Genomic DNA, 25672 nt, shown 5'->3' on the forward strand with positions numbered 1-25672 from the left:
GCCAGGGTTGGAAATGAAACACAGTTCAGCAAAGGACAAAGTCTTGGGGCTGGGCTGGAGGAATTGCTCACTTGGTTACATTCTTGCCAGTACAAGAGACTGAGTTCAATCCTCAGAACCTATGGAAAGATGACCGACATGGAGGTGTGGGCTTATGTTCCCAGGGCTGGAGAGGTGGAAAAAGAAGGGTCCCCGGGTTTGCTCCTTAGCCAGTCCACCATACTTGGCAAGCACCAGGCCAGGGAAAGGGCCTGTGCCAAAAAGAAAGTAGAAGGCATTTCTAAGGAAGACCCTGGAAGTTGTTCTTCAGCCTGCAATGGAATGAACATGCATGTGCAGGCACACTCTCCCTCACACACATGTATATCCAAATTTACACACACACATTAGCTGTTCCTGCAGTGAACCCAAGTTCTAGTCCCAGCAAAAATCGTCTGTAGCCCCAGATCCATGGGATCAACACCCTATTCCGATCTCCTTGAGCTCCAGCCATGCACATGGTACACATACATGCATGTAGACACAACACTCATACACATACAATGAAAAAGATGAATCTAAAGCCAGTAACATTTAAGAACACACATGGAAGGGGGAGAGAGCTGCAGTCTCTACAGAGTGGTGAATTTAACAGACGGAAGTGCATTGGAGCTGGACTGTGAGCAGTTACCCACAAGTGCTTCTCTAAGTGTCTGGAGCACAGCACTCCAGCCAGGGTACAGCACCTCCAGAGTTGTTTGCAGGTGTGGTCAGGCCCAACCCAAAGCATCTTCCTATGACTCAACCTCTGATCCTGTTTGGGAATGAGGCAGGGAAGATAAACACATTGCTCCAGGGCCGTTCATTTTCACTGTGAACATTCTTCTTCAAAGATCACTCTGGGCCAATTCTTTTTTTTTTTTTTTTTTTTTTTTTTCGAGACATGGTTTCTCTGTAGCTTTTGGGTTCCTGTTCTGGAACTAGCTCTTGTAGACTAGGCTGGCCTCGAACTCACAGAGATCCGCCTGCCTCTGCCTGCTGGGATTACAGGCGTGTGCCACCACCGCCCGGCACTCTGGGCAAATTCTTCAGAATGAATTCTGCCAGTTATGATCTTTGGAAAGGGCAGAACTCTTTAGCCAGTCCTCCCAGCAGGACACGAGGAGATTCATTTGAAAAACTGGAGTGGAGAATTTCCTGATGAAGCTGAATTTCTCTCTTTAGTTTTTGTTGTTGTGCTTGTTTGTTTGTTTGTTTGCTTGCTTGTATTTTTCCTTTTCATGAATGTATCTTGTTTTGATCAAACCCACCTCTCACTTTCCAACTCTTCTTAGGTCCTTTCCCCGTTTCCTTTCCACCTTATGTCCTAGTTCAGACAGACAGATAGACAAAGACGGATGGATAGATGGATAGAGACAGTTAGTGTTGTCTGAACACATATGGATGTTGGGCTCTGCACTGTAGCCTCAGCAACCTACCATGGGTCTCACCAGTGAAGAAAGCAACTTCATTACCCCCATCCCTCCAACCCTGCAGTCACCAGCTGCCTCTAGCTTCTCAACAGATGTTCATCCCTGTGAGTCCCTTCCCACCCAAGAGAAACAAACTTCTAAAATGTGTCTTAGGTTGGTGAGATGACTCAGTGGGTCAAAGGGGTTGTCTCTAAGCCTGATGACCTGAGTACAGGGAGCCGGACAGGATCTCCATTACAAGATGGCGCCGACATCCTGTCTTGTTGGAAATAAACAACTCCATATTTGGCTATGCCTTTGGGAGCTCCGTGTCCCCCGCTTCCCCGGTGGTTTAGAGTCCTTGGGCCTATCCTGACGCAGTCTAATGTCAGCTGATGGTGGCAACCAATCACAGGGCGACCCGTGTGCCTACTCCCTATATAAGCAGCTGCTTTAATGCTCTGGGGGGGGGGCTCGCTTCCTGCTCTCCCTCAACCAAGAGGCACTCTATTAAAGCGTGATCTGAGAAGAATCCTCGTGTGATGGTCGTTCTTCCTCGCTGGTCGAGAAGTTCGCCGCACCTGAGTTCAAGCACCAGGAAGGATCCTCATGACAAAAGAAGAGAATAAAACTAACATCCGGAAGTTTTTCGTTTATCTTCTGCCCTACGCATGCATGTGTACACACATATACCAGACACACACATAAATAAATAAATTAAATACAAATAATTTTAAAAATTAGAAAGTGTCTTGAGGTCTGGGGATGTGCTCCAGCTGGTAGAGTACTTGCCTTCCATACACAAAGCTTTGAGTTTGATCCCCAGCTTCCCATAAACTAGTCCTGACGGGGTAAGTCTGTAATCCCAGCAGCCAGGAGGTGGAGGCAGGAGGAATAGTTGTTCAAGGACAGAGTTCAAGGCTGGTTTAAAATTCTTGGGACCTTGTACTAGTTTGAAAGAGAAGGGCCAAAATGTTTAGGACAGATTAAGAGGTGTGGCCTTGTTGGAGGAGGTGTGTTAGGGGCTGAATGAGCCCCCCCCCGAATCACACCTGCCTGCCTGTTGCCCTGCTCCCCATCATGATGCTCATGGACTCTATCACCTTCCTATTAGTCAAAAGAAAATGGCTCCTCAGTTCAGAGCTGACAGTGGTGTATTAATTTATCATTCAGAAAAAAACACGCGGTTACACAGATACAACGCCAACATGATGCATCCTAAGCCACTCTCTCCCTGCAATGGAATTCCCTTCCTTAGCCTTTGTGCACTGCCTCTGTCCCAACCTGAAGAAGGGCCATTTCTGAAATGCTCAAATTTAGCGTTGTTGTTATTGCAGTGACTCCTTCCTTAATACAAGAATCAGTATGTACATGTCATTTTTAAGGATTATACGAAAAGGATTATTCTGGAAGACTTAAAAATATGCAATCTTTTTAAAGAAGGAAGTACATAAAACGTAACAGTGAAATCCCTAAGAATTTGAGGAAAACTTTGCCAGTTCTACCATAAATCCATTAATCCAGTCATTACTTCAGGAAGCCCGACCCTAATGGAAAACCTGCAGTAGGAAGGAGGATCACGAGGCCCCTCCTGCTCACTCAAACCGCAGGAACCTCACCCTGCTGAGGACTAGTGGCATAGGAGAAAATGAAGCCACTGTTCCCAGAGCTCACTTAATTCATGCTTTGACGAAAATTAAATAAAATATCATGACTCAACTTCTCCTTTTTCAGAGTAACACTTCTGCAAAGCAATCTGTGGAAAATTGGGACTGCCTATTAGCTTGGTCACCTCGCAGGTCACGCAGGTCACGTACACGGTCTGCTAGCCAAGGTCATTCTTCTTTGAAAAGGAATTCATTTTATTATTTGTCATTATTATGAGTGTGTGTGTGTGTGTGTGTGTGTGTGTGTGTGTGTGTGTGTGCAAGCACCAGGGAAGCCAGAAGAGACCATGGGACCCCCCCCCTCCCTGCCCAGAGCTCTAGGTACTGGTGGTTGTTAGCCATTGGACTTGGTGCTGGGAACTGAATTCAGGTCCTTGAGAGCAGCCAGTGCTCTTAACCAGTGAGCCATCTCCCCAGCCCTTCAGGTCATTCTTTATCCCATGTCCTTTGGAAATGCTGCAGCTGTACAGGGACTGTGCTACCCCCAAACTCAATCTTGTTTTCTATCCAAGCAATCTGACGACACCCTGGGTGTCTCTCTTACTCCTGCTCTGCCTCTGAAACACCTTTATTCTTCTCCACATCTTTATATGGAGATTCACAATTAAGCAGCTATATTGGAAGGGTACATAAAGTTAACAATTGCCTTCTAGGTCGACAGGGTGAGGACCTGCTCTTCTTACACAGAGATGCTTGTGTTCACCGATGTATTGGGCACCTGAAGCTCCGGGAAAGGGGGGAGCCACAGAATGACAGCAACTAGCTGTCTATTATATGTTTTCATTTATTTATTTTGGTATTTTGAGACAGGGCTCCTGTAACTGAGGCTGACCAGATATTTGAATTTGAACTCCTGACCCTCCTTCCCTCCGCGTCTCATGTGCTGGGATTCTAGGACTGTCCCATCATTACCCAGCATCTTATAAATGGCAACATGTGTCTCCTGGGAATGGCGATCCAGCCTCAAGAGGGCAGACTGTGAGAGCCTAAGTTTTAATTACTGTGCCTTAGAGATCCAGGAGACAAAAATGCCTCTGAGCTGCAAGCCCCTTGCCCAAGGACAGACAGTTCCTGAAATGCTGGAGGCTACTCTTTATAGGACATAACAAGCCACGTGTTTTCACTCCCCTAAACAAGTTTATATGATCCATCTGCACCAGAAGTGCTTGGTCACATGTGAGTGGGAGGTTCACAGGCAGGAAATACATCAGGATGTAAGCTTGCCCCTGATTGGACCTCATGGGAAATATTAAGCCCCTGCAAACTGTGACTTGGAGCCATTTGCCTGGTAAACTGTGCATGGACTTGGCTAGCGTCCATCCACCAGGCCAGTATTTACTTAAAGTTTGCTTCAAATATGGCTTTAAATCGTGGTACTGGTAGTATTCTCAACCAGTGGGATTAACAAGACCACAATGGTGCCCAGAAGAGAGGCTGCCCCCACAAGCAAAAGAGAGTAAAAAGACACATTGTACAGTCTGAACTCCACTAGATGGGGGTACAGGGGCAAAAGACTTCAAAGAAGTGTGACCTGAAAGAAGAAATTCTCCATCATTCTAACGTTCAAAGTGAGAACTAGGCTTCTGGTATTAGTCCCCACCCTCAACCTCATCCACAGTTTAGCTAGTAGTATGTGAAAATATGATGGGGTAGAGACATCCTTGTGTGTGTCTGTGAATTGGTTTGTGCACATCAGTGCAATGCCCAAGGAGGCCAGATCTAGAGGGTGCTCGATCCTCTTGAGCTGGAGTTATACGCCATTGTGAGCTGCCCTAATGTGGGTGCTGAGAACTCGGGTCCTCTGCAAGCGCAGCATGTGCCCCTAGCTCTCCAGCCCCAGGACCACAGATTTCTATCGCAGACTTATGCAGAAAGTAAGCAGTGAAAGAATAAAGTACAAAGGATAGAAAGGCGAAAAGACAAATTCGCAATACGTTACAGCGTTTCAGTGGATGGATGGTCCTATTACAGCTTAGGTGGATGGGCGCATCTTTCTGGGCCTCCATTTCCACATCTGTAAAATGGGAGGGAGAATTATACCCCTTCAGAGGGCAGTTTTGAGATTGGAAATGGCAAGCAAGCGAACACAGTTTTCAGTTAACGAAGTGTTGTATTCCTATTAAAGATTAAATACAGAACATAACAGCCAGGCATGGGCAATAGTTTGTCTTCAGACCTATGAGACTGCAATCCCAAGCCTAACTGCTGTTCTTTGCCCATTTCACTGAGAATAAAGAAATTCAAGCTGGGTTTCTGCCCTGCTTTCTGAGCACTGGTTTCCCACCATGAGAGAGGTGGGGAAAGAGCCACTTTAGCAACCTTTGCGTGGGTGGTATTGGGAATTGAAGTTCAGGCTTCCCAGAAGGCAGGCGTTCCATTACTGAGCTGTATTCCCAGGCCACACAATGGTCGTGTTTTTAATATTCATCATTTCCTTTTAATGCTCACTTTAAATATTTGTTTTAATATTCATTTCTGTCTATTCAAACAGTGAAAGACATTTGACGTGCCTCTAGATTATACAGAACAAAGAGGAGCACAGGCAATGAGATGACCCATATTGACAGTCAACTTGGTTACATTTAGAGTTGTCAGGGAAACACAACTCAGTGTGTCTACGAGGGTGTGTCCAGAGAGATTTAACTGAAGAGAGGACCCACCCTGAATGTGAAAGCCCCATCTCACAGGCTGGGCCCTTCAGCTGAATGAAAAGGGGGAGGCAAGCAAACACCAGCGGGCACCTCTCTCTGCTTCCTGACCGTGGGTACAGTGAGACCAGCTCCTTCAGGCTCCCACTCCATGCTTCCAACATCATAACTGTGAGTTAAAACAAGCCTCCCTTCCTTGAGTTGCTTCTGTCTCAGGCACTGCAGCAATGAGAAGGATAACCAACAGAGCAGTGACATTTACTAGACTGGCCCTGATGTGTCCCTGGTTACTCCAACAGAGTGCACACGAAGTGCACACTGACCTCCCGGAAGGCAGCCTACGCTCTGCTTGGAACCAGAGAATGTCATCTGGACCCTCTAATCTCCCCATTTCCTTCTGACTCTAGGACCCTGCCATTCAGAGAGCATAAGAGCCAAGTAGTCGACACCCTGGTGACATCATAGTGAAGATTTACTGGAAGCCACACTGTCAATGACACTCCCCCAAGCTTCCCAGGGATGCCTGCAAAGGCAGTACCAGTCATAATCAACTAGCCTTCTATCAGGGGTTGCTTATTCTTTCTCATCTCCCTTCCCAGAACTTTTAAAAGATGAACACCTGAAGAAATATTTGGAGAAGAACAGGGCTATTTTGATTGGCAAAGCCTGACTTACATAGACACTGGATACCTAGGCCAGTTGTTCTTTATGTACAAGGAGTTGCAGGGGAAGATGACCCAGTCGGTAAAGTGTCTGTATGTAAGCAAGAGGACCTGAGTTCAAGTTCACAGCAATCGAACAAAAAGGCTGGGCATGGTGGCGATTCCTTAAAATTCTGTCTCTGGGAGGGTAGAGACATGAGGATCCCTGGGGCTTGCTGACCAGCACGTCTAACCTAATTAATTGATGAGCTCCAAATTCAGAGAGCTACTTTGTCAGTAATATAATAATAATAATAATAATAATAATAATAATAATATAGAGAGACACTCAGGATTAATCTCTCAACTTCACACACACACTCACATACACACTACTCCACACACACATGCATAAACACATTCCACACACACATACAACTACACACACATACAACTACACACACACACACATATATGTACACACACACACACACACACATGCAACACATACATATTAACACCAAGAGAAAAAGAAGAGGTGGGGGGGGGCGTTTTTCTGCACATTGAAAGAGATAAATCCAATGGACTCAGATCCTGGGAGCTGAAGCTATGGCTCTGATTCAAGAAGATCATGGTGAACTGTTAAGAAACTGGATGCCATCAACTCAACTGTCATATGGGTGGCCCTGCTTATCTAAACGGGTCACAAAGCCAAGTCACGTGCTGGTGGGATAGGGGAAGGGTGGCGCAGAGAGAGAGAGATAAGAGAGGACAGGGAGAGGAAGTAGAACGTGCTGTATGCATTATGGAATTGTCAAATAGCACAATTAATCACTATTAAAAAGAAACTGGGTATGCTTCTGTGCCCCGGAGACTCTCAAGATATCTCATTAATAAGTGGGTGAGTTTGTGATAATGCCCAGTAATGTCCTGAACGGTGTAAGTGATCATATGATGGCCACAACACTCTCACCAACACCATCATTAAAATCTTGGAAGATGAAGGTTTTTTGGCAGTTTTTAAAGCTAACCAATGGTGTGTCAAATTAAGAGTCTTATCTCTCAACCGTTTCTGAAAAGTGTCGGACTATTAGGGCTAAGGTTATTAACTTTTCTTTCATTCTTCTGACTCTACGGAGTGTGTAAATGCTCAGGCAGCAGCGCATGCCTGCTGACAGGCCGGAATGTGGAATGCCCCACAGGCTTATGTCTGAATACTGCATCTCCAGAAGGTGGCACTGTGTGGGGAGGGTGTGAACTCTTCCAGACCACACCCACCCCAGCAGAATAAGTCACATGGGCTGAGCCTTGCAAGCAGCAGCTGCCTCTGGCTCTAGCTTAAGCTGTCTGCTCCCTTGTCCTTTTGTTCAGATGTGATCAAGTCCTGCAAGAGGCTCCTTGTCAGAGTGGCCATGACCTCTGCACCAGGCCTTCCTGATTACAATGGACCCAAACCAAAGAATCTATTTACCTTCAAGTATTGTTGTCACAATGGTGAGAAAATCTACCTCGCACAAAGCCAGAGGGATGTTTTGATATCACTGGCTACTTCATACTTTTCTCAGAGAGGAGGCATCACAGGGATGATCCGGTGTATGAATTGGGTGGTGATCTGCCTGCAGGCAGAGCAGGAAACACACAGCTCACGGTGCCCAGGCTACATGGGCACTGGCGCTGTCTCATGGAGCCGAGAACACCATGGTGGAGGAGAGGGTTACAGGCTTTCCAGAATGGCCTCCCAACCTGCTTCTGTTGAGCACCCATACAACAAGGGCTCATAGTCAATGGTTACAAATGTGTCACTTATTCTAACAGGGCTTTCACAGAAAGGGCCACCTTCGTGACAAGGACACTCGGACTATTCTCAAGCAGGAAGAAGAGTCATCCAACTCTCTCCCCTTCCTCCACAGTCTCTCATCCCTCCTCCAACAGTCCTGGCGTGGCAGAAGACAACATACAATTCATACGAAGGAAGGCAGCAGGGGCCAGTACTTGTACTAAGCAAATTGACTTTCTGAGTTCTGCAAGCTTCTAGAATCACACTGTCCGAAGTGATGGACAAAAGAATAAGCACATCACAGACAAAGGCAATGTACAAAAGAACAACAGGCTTTGTAACCCCCTCCCAGTGCACCACCCCCAGATGCACAGAAGGAAAGACTGGAGGTTGAGCAAGTCTGTACTGTAGACAGCAACAGAGTGGATCATGTAAGACTTCCTACAAGTCCAGTATTTTATGAAGCATGCCTGTAGCTATAGGTAGCAAAGCTCTGGCAGTAATGTTTAATAGCAAGAAGGCAAGTATCCTAGGCTCACAAGCCTGTTCCTTTGCCTTTAAAAGCCGGGAACTGAGAGCGGTAAGGAACACAACATGCACACAAACATGTGTACTGAGAACATTTGCTAAGGAGATGGGGAAAGGAAGACAACGGCCATTCCCTTGGGGGGTTTTCAGTCTAATACCAATGTGAGAAGGCACACACTGCAGGTGGCCAAGTGACCATATGAATGAGCTTGCAAGAGAGGCAGCGAGCAAGATGGAGATTTAAATGAGCTCACAGGAGTTAAAGATGTAGCCTTGGTGCTGGAGCGATGGCTCGATGGTTAAGAGCGTCTGTTGCTCCTGCAGAGGATCTGGGTTGGATTTCTAGTACTTGCATGGTGGCTCACAACCATTAGTGATTTCCATAGATAACCCAGGCAGATATGTAAGTCTCTGGCCAGGTAGGCTAGTGTACTTGGCAAGATCCAGGCCCATCAAATAAGTGATCTACTCAAGTCCATTGAGATGTATAAATTTTGGGTCTAATCTCACTGAGTAATGTTTTATATATGAAAGTTCTTTACAATAAAGTTTTAATTATCTAAAAAATAGTTGATAGCATCTAAGAATTGACAGTCCAAGTTGTCCAGCTGTTCTCTAGTATGCTCAGGAATGCACACACACACATACACACACACACACACACACACATGTACCCTCACACATACCATGAATATACACACAAATGCATATCCTCATAGAAACCATAAACACACACCGAAAAATAATTAATTAGTTAATGAATTTAGTAGGAGCCAGGGCATGAAGTATGCAATAGCAGAATGGGAGATGAGAGAGACACGGTCTGATCCATGCCTATCCTCAAGAAGGGCATCTGCAAAGCTCTGGCTATCGTATGCAGGGAGGGAAAGTCATCTGCAAAGCGCTGGTACGGTAGTATGTACCAGCCACACAGAGGAGGGAAAGTCATGTGGTCACCGAGGACTCAGGGAGAGAACCCACAGAATGCTGGCCCAAGAGAGATTCAACTGACGACTGATTAGAGACAGGGTGACCAAGGGGAAGATCATGAGGAGAGTCTTTGATGACAGAAAGTGGCGCTGCAGTAACTTAGCTGGAGAGTAAAGCTGAAACCAGGTGGCCCTGCGTTTCACACAGCCAGGTTTCTGCAGCAGACAAACATCTCACTAAAGGGGTCCAGGGTGCAAGCCAGTCTGAGGAAGATGCTGAGGTTCAAATCAACAGGAATCAGCATGAGACACAGAAGGCAGTGGAAAGGTTTTATTCTATTTTTTTCTTCATGCCAAATACAGTTCAGATGGAAAAGGTTTAAAATAAAAAAAAAAGCAAGAAAGCAATTGGGAAGGTGAGCAACTTAACCCTGAGAACTGTATTACTTAGGGGCATTAATCAAAATAAATAAATGTGTAAAGAGAAAATATTTATTACATAAATAATGCAAATAGATAATTTCAAAAGTAACAACACTGAGAGACTGAGGAGAACGGACTCCCCAAATAACTGTCATTAATTTGTTAATTTGTTGGGCACACACTTGGCACCGGGCAGGAAGGACATTTTAAGGGATGCCATGTCACAAAGAACGCAACATGGATTAAAGCCTACATATGTTAAGGCAGACTCTGATGATGTCACACGACTACTGGTGTGTATTCCATAGAGAATCAGACCCTTTGAAATGGGCATTTGGTGGCTGAAAAGCCCAGGGAGGCTGCAGTAAAGCAAGCTGCCTCTGTTGACTGGCAGCTGGCCAGGGCACAGTCCCCTGCCAGGCATAGAGTGTTGGGTACAGGCCTAGGGAAAGATGTTTTAACAATGGGGACAGCTCCCCTAAGAATCCTCCTCTTCCTGCATGATGGGTCCAGCCTGTGGGGCACTGGAAATTGCAGCAGACAAGTAGACCCTCTTTGTAAATGCCTTTTGGGGATCTTGACAAATAAAATCTCTGAGGCTGTAGGTGATTCCCAGGGATGCCAACCGGATGGACCACAAGGAACAGTGATTACCAGAAAATCTTTAGTTGCCACCAGCGATAAGAAACAGATACCTACTATGTTCAATTCTGAAGCACAGGGGCTCAAGATTTAGGCTCTTGAGACATGAACTCACGGGAGGAGGCTGCTGAAGGGTGAAGGACAAGGGAGGCCACAGCTAGAGGAGACAGAGGCAGGACAGCAGACAATATGGCGCCCTGCACTCCAGAAACAAAAAGCAGGTAGTGAGAACGGCCTGGGAATGATGACCACGAGCTTTCCTAACAATGGTTCCAACAAAAGATAAGAGTGCTCAGCACGAGCTAAGAGTGCTGAAGTCAGTCTAGAACTACAAAGCTGCAGAGATTCCAGAGTGTCTGTCATCAAAGCTGTACCCTGCTTTTCCTTTCCATGTATTTTTTGCAAAAGCAGAAGCTATCAAATGACTATTTCTTCTGATTACTATATAGGTTCTAAAGAATAAAATTTGAACATGATACATGGTCACGTGAGAGTCACTGAGTGTCCCATACTTGGAGGTGAGAGAAGGCTATGCCTTCTCAAGGAGAGAGCACTTGCCTCAAAGACATGAGGACCTGAGGTGTACCCCAAGTTGTACGTCAGCATGTGTAGAACGCTGGGCACGGTGGCATGCAATTGGGCTTCTCTTGTCATTTCTTCACTTTGAATGTTTCCTCGTATTTTTTGATCACATTGACCCCAACTCTTCTCCTTAACTCCTCCCACATCTACCCCTCCTCCTTATCCCCCAACTTCATGTTCTCTTTTTAACAAAATTATTTTCGTAACCCATTAACGCCAATGTGTGTTGTCCATAGACATCTGGGTGTGGGGCCATTCCACTGGCATGTAACTGAACTACCATGAGCCACACCCTTAAAAAATTGACCCTCTCTATCCTCAGAAGCCATTAGATGGCACACATTTATAATCCAACGCTGGGGAGGTAGGGACTGGTGGATGCCTGGCACTCACTGGCCAATCAGGATAATGAGAGGCCCTGTCTCAAAAACACAAGATGATGGTCTCTGGAGAATGAAAACCAAGGCTGCCCCATGCCTTTGCATACATTGTGCACCTACACACAGATTCTCTCTCCCCTCCCCCTCTCTCTGTCACACACACACCAAAATATCCATACCCTGGGCCTAACAAGGGTCTGCGAACTAAAGAGAAATGCAATTACAGGTCTCGGCAGCTCCTCCCTGCCTAAAACAGCAGTCTAGAAGCTGCCAGGCCATGGCTATGTCTGTCTTCTCTAAGAGTATTTTAAGGGAAGTGATGGGCCAATCTCTGAAGGGCAAGAGAACACTAATTATACCCACGCACATTTCCTTTCCCATCCAAGGCACATAAGTACTCCTTGGGTCTTCTTCAGGATAAAGCAAAGCCCTTCTTGATTTCTCTACCATGAGAAAAGCCTTCTTGAACATTTTACCCACTCAAGGAAAGATCAGAAGCAAACACTGTAATAGACCAAAGAGAAATGGCATTACCACCAAACCAACTAAGGTTGTCTTGAGTTAGATATGAATTCCAGTTGAAACAAACCAACTATTTCTGCAGTCTGTCACTCACATACCTGCAGCAGGGAATTCTTAACTACAGTAATACATTTTTAAATGACAATAATAGTGAATTAAAAACTCCAGGGAAATGGTGGGTCTGACCTGTAAGGGTTTTCATAGTTTCCTGTTTGGATTAGTTCAGGATTTAATAAAAGTTTTCTAAGTCAAACTTGGTAAATTTCTCTATTAGCATAAAGAATTGCATGTTTCAGGTAGCTCTGTGGGTAAGGCACACAAACTTGAGTTTGGATCCCCAGAAACAATATAAAAAAGCCATAGGGGATGGAGAGATGCTTCAGCAATTAAGTGTGTGCACCATTCTTGGGGAGGACCTGGGCCTGATTCTCGGTGCCATTGTTGGGCAGGTGGCAATTGCCTATAATACAAGCTCCATGGGGATCTAATGCTTCTGACCTTTGTGGGCTCCCACACTCTCTCACACACACCCAGACACCTACACATAACTAAAAATAAGAAAAATGGACTTTTATAAAAAGCCAGGCATAGCAAAGATTGTAATCTCAGTACTGGCGAGGTAGAGAGGCTTCCTGAACCTCAGTCAAATTGGCAATTTCCAAGTCGATGAGAGATCCTTTCTCAAAAAACTGTCTGGGCAAGGGAGATTGATCAGCAGATAAAAAGCACTTGCCTAGCAAACCTGGGGCCTGATTTCCAGGAGCCTCCGTGGTGCAGCAGCAAAAGCAGGAGAGACCTCTCTATAACATAGCTGTTAGAAGACCTAGGCTTTCTTGTGACCCCCACATGTGCACTGTGGTAGGCATGCACCTGTTGCCCATAACCTGTGCACACGCACACATACATGCACGTACACAAAAAGAAAGGGAAAGACAAGAAAAAAGGAGAAAATCTCTGCCAGTCCAATTCTCTTCACAAGTCATTAAAAACAAGCCTCATTGAAGCCAACACTTGGCAGATTCGCCTGGATACCTTGTTGTTCCTGGTGCCTCAGCCCCTACCTGCTGTCTCAGAAAATAAGGGTCAGTTCTTTCAGTTAAGATCAAGGTCTTGTGGTAATTACACATTCCCAATGTGGTTTCTCCTTGGCACAGGACTAGAAAGGGGGCAAGTGATGAAGGGTTTTAGCTGTGCTGGGGGTGAGGGGTGAGGGGTGAGGGGGAGGGTTTTGTTTGGTGATGCCACAGTGCAGACTCAAGTCTGTTTGCAGCAGGGGAAAGGATGGGGAGACATTCTTAAAGATGTATTCTTAAATTCATCTCTAAGCCAGGGAGTGAACAATACCATTAGGCATAGCTTCAAGACTTGAGGAAGGTGATGTTTATGTGTTTTAGAGGCACTCTGTTGAGACACTAACACATAATTAAGAATAGAAATTTGGCTGTGTGAGTGAATATTCTTTTAGAACTATTAGCATGGTATCATACAAAGTACAAGTGCCACAGACAAAAACCTTTATATGTATAAAAACATCAAATCGTTTTGGCTACTAGTGGCTTGACAAACTTCTCAAAATCTTCCCCACGTTTTGTACCTGCTTTTTGAACATCTTACCCAATGATCTTGTAATATTTTCATTGAAAGAAAAAAAAATCCTCCATCCTTCCTCTAAGACCCAAATCAGAATTTTTCATTCATTATGTTTTTGAAATTAATTGTACTTTTGTTTGTGTGTGTGCATTTATGTCTGTGTGGGTATGCTCATGTGAACGAGGAATCTGTGGGGGCCAGAACAGGATGTCAGATTTCCCTGGCCCTGGAATTACAAAGTGTGTGCTGGGAACTGAGCTCAGGTCCTCTGGAAGAACAGTCTCGGAGTCATGTCTCCAACCTCTCGACGATTTACTCCTTAATAATTTACAAAACTTTCTTTCTGTTTCATACTTCATTACAGGTAATTCCATATAAATATTTTGGTTTGTCTCCAGACTTAGGAAAACATCCAGCAGGAAAACAAAACCCTTGTGAGGTTTCCTAATTACTGTTTGCACTGATGATACTTGTTAGCCACAGGGCCAGACCAGGAGCTGGGTGTCTACCAGGGAGGAGAAGTGAATTTCACTTTAAAATGTTTTTTATGGCAAATCCTCCTGGATTTACCTCATGTATCGTCAACTGCACACTACAGCCTTCAACTTCCACAGTCCTTCTCAATTTGACACCTGTCTCACCAAAGTTACCTAAAGTCCTCCGTGAGTCTGACGAGAGCTCACCACTTGCAGGGCAGTGTGCAGGTTCGTCTTGAGGCCATCTATCAGGTATGGCATACATGGTACATGGATCAGCCATGACATACATATTACATGGATCAGGCCTTATTTTACCTCACTGAGGAAATGAAACAGGATACTATGTTTTAAATGCTGATGCAGGAGAAACATACTGAATAATACATCGTTATTTCTCTTAACTCTTAGAGCCTTCTCGCAGGTGGAGAACTGTTGATGTCTACTGAGACAATCTAAAATCAGTACTCCATAAGAACTGTGCGTTCAGATCCCCAAACCAAATCATCTGAAAGACTCACTATATGTGCTGGCTAGTTTTTACATCAACGAAACACAAGCTAAAGTCAATTGGAATGGGGTGGTCTCACTTGAGAAAATGCCTCCACCAAATGGCCCTGTGGCAGTCAGCGGGGAATTTTCTTGATTGAGGTTTGACTGACTTGGGAGGGTCCAGCTCACTGTGGGTGGTGCCACCCCTGGGCTGATGGTCCTAGGATCTGTAAGAAAGCAGGCTGAGCAAGCCATGGGGAACAAACCAGTAAGCAGCTCCCCCCTCCATGGCTTCTGCATCAGCTCCTGCCTCCAGGTTCTTATTAGCCTTGAGTTCCTGCCCTGTCCTCCCTCAGTGATGACCTGTATAAGCCAAACAGACCCTACCCTTCGCACATCGCTTAGGACCACAGCATTTTTACAGCAACGGAAACCTAAATAAGACAATGTAATTGGAAAACTCATCTGAGAGGTGTCTTTCATATTCCCTAACATACAGGGAGATCACAGCATGCTCCAAGCCATAGGAGGATCTCAGAGAACTCCCACTACAGTTAGGAACTGTGCCCACAAACATTCCGGATCCCTCTATTACCAGGTGCACAGAACGAAGAAGGTTATAGAACTTGGGGGTGAAGACAGTCATCTGCAGGCACCAGTGAGTGACCCCCCTCAAATTAAATCCATCTTTTTAAGACAGTTTAGATCTTTATTAGATGAAGAGTTATATTGGCATCTGTTGACAATACAGACCACCGTTTACTGTCCTTCAGACGTGCGTGTTCAGCCAGACGTGAAGTTCTACAAACTGCATGCTTTTCTCAGTCCTGTGGTTTGGAGCAGAGGCCAGGCTTTTACTTCTCTTAACTGTCCGAGGATCCCCAATTTTAAAGAATGCTTGGGAAGTAATGGTTTGCTCAAATGAAATATTCAAAACACCAGAAAAAATGCATTCTCCCTGTGCTAATCATCTCAGTCTGGGGAGGAGATGAAACCAAGGCACCGTGGATTCTGGAAGCGGCTGCAACAGAACAAGCCCGGCTGACTGAACCCTCGTTCCTGCAACAGCATGGCTACGGTGCCAACCCAAGCTTTCCTCACTCTCGAAGGTGGCCAGGCTCCTAGCTTTCATTAATGGGCATGTTCTCTGCTCCGGGAAAACAAGATGCAGTGAGCAGATGTAACTCCTGCCCAATTCTTCTGCAGAGGAATGTGGTCCATGCCAAGCCCACCCAGACACTAGAAGACCCAGGATTAGAAGGCCATGGATCAAAATGGATAAAGTCACAAACCAAACCGAAGCACAGCTGACCCAAATGAATCATACCCTTGTGCCTTGATGGACAAATATGACTCCCCAGTGTTGAGAGGGCCGGGTGAGCTTTAGAAATCCCGCCTTGCTTAAAGACCTGCTTTGGAAATGGGAGCCCTGGTAGACATCTTGTCTTCCTTTCCATGGCCCACTCCATCAAAAGGAGATGGAGACATGGCTCAATATGGGCTGCTCTTATAAAGGACCCAAGCACAGCTCCCAGCACCCACAGCAGACAGCTTACAACCACCTGTAACTCCAGCTCCAGGGCTCCCCCCTCCATGGCTTCTGCATCAGCTCCTGCCTCCAGGTTCTTATTAGCCTTGAGTTCCTGCCCTGTCCTCCCTCAGTGATGACCTGTATAAGCCAAACAGACCCTACCCTTCGCACATCGCTTAGGACCACAGCATTTTTACAGCAACGGAAACCTTCTCTTCTGGCCTCCGCAGGTACCCAATGCACATGTGCACACTAGCATACAAATGTACACATAAATAAAAATAAATTTTAAATGCAAGACACTGAGAAAAAAATTACATCTTCTAATGAGTTTTCTCCCTCCTCTTCCTTATCCTCCCAACCCCGCCCCTCCATTCTTTATCCCCTCTAAAGTATAAAGTGTCCAACCAGAGGCCAGAGAGGTCTTTGCAAATGACCCAAGCATCATTGCATGTTGGAGATGTCGGGGTGTGTGTGTGGGGGGGGGAGAAGTGTGGCAATCCAAATACCTCAAACATGATCACAAAGGGAGCAGAGTAAAGATCAGAAATCTAAAGTATCCCTCCCCATGGGCATGGCCTGAGGACATGGGTTCCTTTCGCTCATATACCAGGCTCATATTTTAGTTGCAATGCTGAAAGTATTTGAAAGAAAATATTCCATCAGATAAAGAGAGGGAGCGCCGGCGTGCCTGACCTTTCCCGGACAGTATCTCGCCCATCACAAGTTCTTGCCTGGCAGCTAATTCCTCCTGATGGCTTACAGTTCCAGCTCCTGTAAGCTGGAACAGCACACACAGATGCCAGGTCCCCTGTAAGCCCCTAGGCTGGAGGCCAGAGGTTAACTGAGTCAATTGCAGTCCAGAGAGCTGTTGCTCTCTGGTGAGAAGCTATCTGGATGCTCACTGGGTAGAGTGCTTGCTTAGAGTCACAAAGCCCTGGTTCGAACCCAAGACCACATAAACCAGAAGTGATATTGCATGACTGTAGTCTCAGTGGTTAGAGACAGGTTGATCAGTGGTTCAAGGTCAACCTCAGCTACACAGTGAGTTTGAGGACAGTCTGGGATTCAAGAGACCCTGACTCAGGAGAAGGAGGAGAAGGGGGACAAGGAGGATCCAGGTCAGAAGTCACAATTCATCAAGCTGCAGTGTAAAAGAGAATCTTAACCTGGCTACAGGCTTTCCATGAGCTGGACCTCCAAAGGAAACTTGTCCAACTTCATGAAGTCAGGTCAACTCCATTCTACATTTGATTCCTGGCAATTGTTTGAGCCCTGTGCCTGGGTCATGGTCCTATGTGGTCAGAACTTGAACTTTACAATAAACTTTGCGGAACACGAGCAGCTGAATTGCTCTGCATATCAAAACCCAGGTCCCCCTAGTTCCCATGACGCTGCCGCTGTCAGGCTGGGTACTGCAAAGTGTAGATAGGATACTCTTCCTGCTTTGACCTTCTGTGGTTCAAAGGTCATCAAGGGGCACAGCACATATTTCCATGAAAAATGCCCTTTGGCCATACAATACCATGTGCAGTTGAATATGTCTAAGAAGAAGTACAAAATGAAATAAGAACAAGATGGCAGATCACAAAAGCATGGGAACCAATCAGGGCTGACACGCTGAGGACACCTGAGGTGGGAAGGTTCCCCCACTCTCAAATATGACATCTCTTTGGCCCTTCCAGCTTCTCTATCAAGACCCACTTACACATCCCAACCCCCCCCAACATGTTAAGTGAATATAAGTAGCTTCTATCTATTTACAAAATAGAGAATTGTAAGAATTATCTTCTGGTTTCTTCCTATGATTAAATTAAATAAACAATGTCACCCATCTTACTAATTGCTCCTAAAGGGGATCCCAAGTGTCTGTGTAGCTGTCCAAACCCCTTAGCACACCCCACATGGAAACAGAGCAATCTATTGCCCTCTGCCCCTGTCGGAGGCCGCAAACACCTGTGGGAGAGAGGAAGAAGGACACAGCAGCCTGTGCACACTGTGTTGCTACTGCTCATCTCCTGGGCTGGTTCCCAAAACCACAACTTCAACTATTCAATGATCCATAAGAGCTGGAGCAGGGGACCTAGCCGGGTGTTAGCAGTAAACTTGTAAGTAGCACTTGGCTGAGTATGCAGAGCAGGGGCCAGGAAGTAAAGTTCTGTGCAGCCTATTTTGAAATGCCTTGGTGGTTTGTATCTGACCTAAATAATCCCCAGGATGCTCTATGGTAGACAGCTGGTGTTGGAGGAAATACTTCCCTAAGACACAGTGCTCAGACTCCAAAACACGAAGCCGGGGTGCACAAGGAAATGTAAATTCAATTCAAGTGGGCTCATGCTTGCGATAGCAGTATGTGGGCGGCTAAGACAGGGGAATTGCTACGAGTGTGAGGCCAGCCTAGGCTACAGCAAATTCCAGGCCAACCTAGGCCACAGAGTTTAACCTTGTCTTAAAAACAAACAAATAACACCCCCAAAAGACAAAACCTACATTTAGATTCAGCATTTTATTCTGCAATTCTGTCTCCATTCTACAATCTCTGAGAAAGTAAAAAAGAGAAAATCTTGCATTCATGAGATAATTTTATAGGTGAAAACTTTTCTAAAGTATCATAATTTAGCCTCTGTACCAGCTTAAGAATATGTCAAAAGTCAAAACATCTTTTTCTATCTTTGGTCAGAACATAGGAACCGATTTCAAAGCATAGAAATAGCCAAGCTGAGCCCAGAGGCCCAGGCCTGGGGCCTAGTTCTTAAGGGCTGAGGCAAAAGCAATGCAGGCTGAAGGGCTGCTTTGCCCCAGGGGACTTAAGACTTACTAGGGTGACTCTGTGAGACCCCACTACAAAATATCAAGTCAAGAGAGGGATGGCAGATACACAAAGTTCTGGGTTCAAGTGCAGGTGCTGCAAAGTAAACCAAAGCCTCATTGATCAGATAATCTAACCATTCAAGACCAAACTCAATGCCCACGACTGCCTGGGTGGTAAAGGCTGTGTCCTAGTCACACTTTCCCCAGCAGGGTGAAGGGACGCTCAGCTCAGCCCTTCCTGAAAGTGGCTGATGTGTCAGCCTGGGGCAGCCCTGGGGACTGGTCGCTGAGTGACAGACCTTGCTTGCCTTTGAGGGGATGCAAGGCACAATGGGGGTGGCCCTCCTGGCACATCCAAGCAGGTTCCCTTAGGAGGCCCAAGTTGGTCTTCAAAGATGAGAAAAAGCAGGAGGATAGGAGTTCCAGAGAGAGGCAGTAGAGAGTGAACAGAAGGAACAGCCGCCTAAATTGAGGCCTGGAAAGCTCTAGGCCCTGGAAGGTGCAAAGTCAGATTGAGCAGGGTCGATGAGGCCTTTTCCAGGTGTGACTCAAGACTTAATAGTGAGCAGAGTCGTTTGTGGGGCATGAACATGGGGCCAACACTGGAAATCATTAAGTCACTCGACCCTACCTCAAGTCTGTCATCCCAGTTTCCCACAGTGAGTGCCAAGCACTCCCAGGCTATGTGGTCAGTACGGGGGAGGCAGGACTGGAACCCAAGACAACCTGATCTGCAGTGTGCAGCCCTCACTCTACCTCCAGCCCATCCGACAGAAAGTCAGGCAGGACACACTTGGTGCAGCTTGTGTAACAGGAAAGAGTGAAGACTGTGGGTCTTCTAGGCCTGGCCTATAATCAGACAGAGGCGGTGAAGTAAGAACACGGCAACGAGAAACACACACAGAGGCACCGAGAAGGTAAAATCTAATGTGCACACCTTCCCGGGGCATTCACGAAAACATGAGGGATTTAGGTTGCAGGGACTGGAAAGCCAAACAGGACAGGACCATGTTCCAAGCCCCTGATGTGTCCTGTGTCTGTCTGTGACATGATGTGGGGTGAGCTCAAAGAAACGAAGTAAGAATGGGTCTGTGCCACTCACCTGGGGGAATGTCCCCTGGGTCTTAATGTCCCTCTAGAGTAGTGATTGTCTACCTTCTTAGTGCTGCGACCCTTTAATGCAGTTCCTCGTGCTGTGCTGACCCTCGGCCATAAAATTATTTCCCTGCTGCTTCATAACTCTAATTTCGCTACTGTTATGAGTCATTACGTGTGTCATTTCGATGGTCTTGGGCAGCAACCCCTGTGAAAGGGTCGGTCATAACCCACAGGTTGAGAACTGATGCCCTAGCAGGAGATATTCAATACTGTGGAGAAGGAAGACTTGGAAGGCACTTTGGAAGAGAGTATTAATAAGGTGCATTAATGTTAAGGAAATAGAGCCACCCCCAGTGGCTGGAGCGCATGTTCAGCTGTTAAGGGCTGTTGCAGAGGACCCCAATCCCGTTCCCAAACATCTACACAAAAAGACTCACAACCATCCGCATCTCCAGCTAGCTCCAGGGGATCCAGCACTTTCTGGCCTCCATGGGCACCTACACTCAGTACACTCTCATGTCTATCCCCACGGCTACCTCACACACGCACACACACACTCACACACACACACACACTCACACACACACACACACTGAAATAAATTAAACCAAATTTTAAAACAAAAATTCATAAATGTAAAGAAAGCTGTGAAAGGAGGCATGCTGATGGCAGAAGAAGGATGAAGCAACATGGATGTCACGGAGGAGCTCCAGTGGGTGGGCCTTTAATAAGGAGTCCTCGATGTGGGGCGCTAAGTCAAAACAGAGGCACCAAATTAAAGCCACTTGTTAAAAATAAGATGTCGTTAAAGGAAGTGCCCTGTGGGTGAAAAGGCATCTTACGGGAAGGTTGGGGAGAAGTAGGCCCAGGGATTAAACTCCAGGGCTAGAAGATTTCTAGTTCCTGACCTGGATAAAGTGACTTAGTCCTTAAAGAGTCTGTAGGGACCAGTGACCCCCGGGACACTAGGACCAAGGTTTAGTTCTCTGTGAGAACCCTTCTGTAGGCACCTCAAAAATAAAAACCATAGTTTTCGAGGGCTGACGTTCCCAGGGTATCTTTTTCTCTAAAAGTCATTTCTGATTTTCGAGCATTTACAAGTGTGGCTGTAATACCTCAAAAACAAACATTTTAATTTTGTGAGGCCTGCAGGAGGGCTCAGCAGGTAAAGGTGCTTGCAGCCAAGCTCCGAAATCTGAGTTCTTCGGTCTCATGTAATCGAGGGAGAGAGCTCACTCCCGAAGTTGTTCTCTGACTTCTTCAACACAAGAGCAGTCACACACGCACACACACAAGCACACACACGCACATGTACACACACGCACATACATAACAACATACACACACTAAATAACTTTTTAAATTAAAATTTGTCTAAGTATATTTCGTGGCTCAGCTCAAAAAGCACTTGTCCTGCAAGTGTGGGACCTTAATTCAGATCCCTGCCAGGCACTTACATAAACAGCCAGGAGGATGGTCACCTGCAGGCAGAGAAAGGAGTTCCCCCAAGGCAAGCTGGTTAGCAGGACGAACCAGCTTGGGACACTCTGGGTTCAGCTAAAGGCCCTGCACCATCAAAGAAACCTGCCTCCATAAATGGCATGGAGACATTAAAGAAGACCCCTGATGCCAACCTCTGACCTCCACATCCATGAGCACCCAAGTGCGTGCCCAGTCTATTCCAACACTCATGGATAGCACCCCCAGATACCCACGAGAAAAAAGGTTATATATGTATGTGTGTGTGTGTGTGTGTTTGTGTGTTTGTGTGTGTGTGTATATACTTGCTCATCTGGCAGACTGTAAGTGTAAGATGGGTTTTACTCATTTTTTAAGGACTTCTAGGACTTTGTAAGTCTATCTCTGGTGTCTTCACATCTTATCTTGCATTAAGTTACCTTGAAAACGGTTCTCACAATTTACCACTTATGTCAGAGAAATCCCGACACCCTTTCCATCTATAGAAAATGAAAAGGCAAGTGGGATTCCACACACTTTCCTGGGAGCTGTCTTCCATCTTTAAACCGTCTTTGAAAACGTCGACCACATGAGTACAGCTCCAAACAAATTGTCCAAACAGTCTGGAATCGCAACTCCATAGAAATGTGAAAAGTCTCTGTTTCATAAAACTATTTAAAGCCCAAATTAAAAAGACCCACCAGGCCCGTCAGCTAATTGTTTAAAACTGTGTGTTTAAATGAGTCATGCGCTGCAGAGCCTGGAATTCGAAAATCACAAATCTTAATCTTGTAAGCAAGACTTAAATTGGGGCCTCCTGAGTTTTGTTCCTTCCCTGTCTAAAGCAAATGTTTTATGTACACAGCATAAGAGGGGTGACATGTCTGATGGTCATCAGCTAAATCCAGCGGGCTTTCTTTTAATATTTTAAAAAATTGTGTTTATGTGTGTGTTGGGGGGAGGATCTATGTGCATGTGGGGGGGGGGGCAGAAGAGGATACCAGATGTTCTTCATCACTCTCTACAGAATTTCCTTAAGCCAGGGTCTCTCACCCAATCTAGACCCAGGTTGGCATCCACCCATTTCCAAAGGGCCTCCAGTCCTCTCCCACTACCACGGAGTTGGCAAGGAGCCACACCCAACTTTGTATTTGGATGCAGGGGATTTGAACCCAGATCCTCAAGCTTGCACAGCAATGTTCTTAGCCATGGAACCAAGTCTCCAATCAAGGCTTGGGTAACAACAGAGAGGATTTAACTTTCTGGAGCTGCTGCTTAATAGAGACCAGAAAAACCAAAGCAGCGTTTAAGAAACTACAGAACTAAAACCCTGTTAGGACTTTTGCTGCCTTGCTTTGTGAGGCTCATTCCTTCTAGAATGCTCCACTGCTGCTTCCAACACGATCTTTAACACTTAAAATCACCTCACCTACATTTGCAAAGAACTCCCCCACCCAAACGCAAGTTCACCCAAAGTGACCCGGCCATCTCCTAGTCACTGAAAACACCAGAGCAGGGAGTGGAAAGCCAAAGATGAAAAGAGTGCCAAACTTAAACAAACCGAACCACGGAGATGTACAAAGGAGGAGAACTGAGGCCCAGAGTCACATGACTTACCCAAATAGTGGCCCTGACCACAAATAGCTGCCACAATTCTAACTTTTGAGCTAGAATATCTGAGACTCTGCACTTCCCAGGTAAGTCCTTAGGAAGGAGTCCTGGTTCCTGGTTTTCTACCTTAAATGCAGCCCCTGCCACTGGACCTGGTGGCCGGATCTGGTGGGCTTCCTGGGTTAGGTGTTTCCACTGAGCGACAACTACGGAGATATTTGACTCCAGGCACCACCCTGGAACAAAGCACTTAGTAGGCACGCAGTAAATTATTCTCAGCCATCAAGTCCCCATCCCCGCAGGCCAGCGGGATAGATGACAGCCCTTAGAGATCAGTTCTTTTCTCGAACTTGTTTCCAGTGAGTTGGGACCCAGAATCCTTTCAGAGGTGGTAGAATTGAGGACTGAGAGTCTGGTTCAATCAGGGTGTCTAGGGCAGTACTCGGCCCAGGTGTGCAACAGCTGGGCTGCCAATCCCCTGCCTTGACTCCTCCATGCCCCAACTTCTCAAACTTCCCTTTCCGGGGGTGCAGGCCCTTCGCGGCTGCCCTAGCCTTTCGTGCGCGCACAAAGGGATCAGAAGCGTCCCCAAGTCTCCCGCAACTGAACTGTCCTCCTTTGCGAGAAATCTTCCCCGGATCCCCGCGGGCCTGGGATGTCTCGGGCCGCTACAAACTTCCCGTTTCCGCCCTCTCGCCGGGACCCGCGGCCGACTGTCAATAGCTGCCCAGCGGGTTGGAGGAGCAGCGGGGAGCCCTAGAGGATCCCCAGCGTCGCTCTGCGGCCACTCACTCACCCGACTTGGGAAGCGGTGGGATGGTGCTGGCGATGCGCGTCCACAGGACGATGTGCAACGGCCACAGGCCCCGGAGCAGCCCCCGACCCATGGTGGCCCCCGTCGCTCGTCATAGACCGGCCCGTGAGGCGCCGCGAACCGAGCCTCGGGGACCCCGGGCTGCGCCTTGACTACTCGTCCCCTCAGTATGCCTGGGCCGTCCTGGGCGCGCCGGGCAGAGGTGCGGGCCAGATGTGGCCGGCGATCGGGGGAGCTTGGAGGCCGGGAGGAGGCCCCCGGCGGCCGGCCGAGGAGAGCTGCGCAGAAGGCTGGGGCTCCGTCCCCCAAGCGAGCGTGTGCGCGCGCGGGGGGTGTCGTCGGTCGGTGCGCGCGAGTGACTCACTCATCAACTCTACCCGGGCGCCGGGAGGGAAACAGGAAACTCCTCGCCAACAGCTGGGCAGGACCTCTCGCTGCCGGAGAGCCTTCCAGCTCCAGCCCTCTCCAGCTTCCAGCCCTTGCCTTCCTCCTGCCTCTAATCAAGGCCCCTGCGAGGACTCTGCAAACTTTCAGCTGCCCCCTCTCAGCCCTCCCACGCACCTCCCCCCCCCCCGCGCCAGGTTCCGGCTCCAAGTTCAAACTCAGAAGTGACTAAGCGCACGTTTTGCAAAGCAAGCTAGAAAGTGTCTAACACCACTTTCCTTGATACCTCACCAAGCACCCCACACACATATTCTAAGCATTGCTTCCAGGGCCTTCATAATTTCGTTGAGAACAAGGAGGGGGTTCGGAAATGCAACTCCAGGGTCCCGAACGCATTGTTTTTCCTAATAAAATAACGGTAAGCACTGCTTCACCAGAGCTTGCTTTCAGTTTTATGTACAACGAGCGTGATCACATTGTAAAGGGCTGTTTTCTTAAGTGAGGCAAAAATCCAGGGGGTTGTCTCAGACTTTAATGTGTGTTTTAATCACTTTGGGTTGTAAATTCAGCTAAAATGTAGGTTCTGGTTCAGTAGGTCTGGGCCAGGGCGTGTCTGCATCTTTAATGAGCACCTGGGTAGAGCCTCCCATTGGAGGACCATTTCCTGGGCGTGGTCTGCCCAGTAAAGCCAAATATTCAGCCATGTGACTGTGGTGGGGATGTTTTAGGAACATTGCCTGTAAGGAATAAAAGTGTTTTTGGTGGTGGGGTCTGCTTCCTTCTTTCCAGGGTTCGCTCTTCGATAATTCGAGAGGGAGGAAAATACCTGACTGAAAGTAGAAAGGCTCTCAGTGAGCAGACAGTACTCCGCTCAAATTTCCCTTCTTCCTGGAGTGACCAGGTTTTCCAGAGACAATCCCAGCTTTTCTCGGGCTCAGCGTGAGCATTGTGTGTACATCTGTGGGCCGTGGAGGCCAGAGATCCATATCCGGTGTCTGTTTCAATCACGTCACCTGGTTTATTTTTAAAGGTTTATTTTACGTGTGTGCATTCTGCCTTCATGTCTGTATGTGCACCACGTGTGTGCCTGTTGTAGAAGTGGTTCTATGAGATCTTAAGGAACTAGAGTCACCGAAGGCTGTGAGCCACTATGTCCGGGAGGTGACCATGTAAGAGCTGAGACCCGAATTCAGGTCTCCATAAGAACCAATGCTCTTAATCGCGGAGCTCTCCAGCCC

General features: G+C 46.9%; 1 protein-coding gene across 1 annotated transcript in view; it reads right to left on the minus strand.

The window, feature by feature from the left end:
• Tgfbr2 (transforming growth factor beta receptor 2) overlaps positions 1 to 24532 on the minus strand; it is an 89260-nt gene extending 64728 nt beyond the window's left edge. The window contains exons 1-2 of the mRNA XM_013346451.2: positions 24033 to 24532; positions 5037 to 5111 (exon numbers count right to left, since the gene is read on the minus strand). Of these exons, the coding sequence (XP_013201905.1) occupies positions 5037 to 5111; positions 24033 to 24123 (166 nt within the window). The 5' untranslated portion in view covers positions 24124 to 24532. The remainder of the gene's footprint in view (positions 1 to 5036; positions 5112 to 24032) is intronic.
• Between the last annotated feature and the right edge of the window lie 1140 nt (positions 24533 to 25672).

The sequence above is a fragment of the Microtus ochrogaster genome, chromosome 5 (genome assembly GCF_000317375.1).
Source record: "Microtus ochrogaster isolate Prairie Vole_2 chromosome 5, MicOch1.0, whole genome shotgun sequence".
Taxonomy (NCBI): domain Eukaryota; kingdom Metazoa; phylum Chordata; class Mammalia; order Rodentia; family Cricetidae; genus Microtus; species Microtus ochrogaster.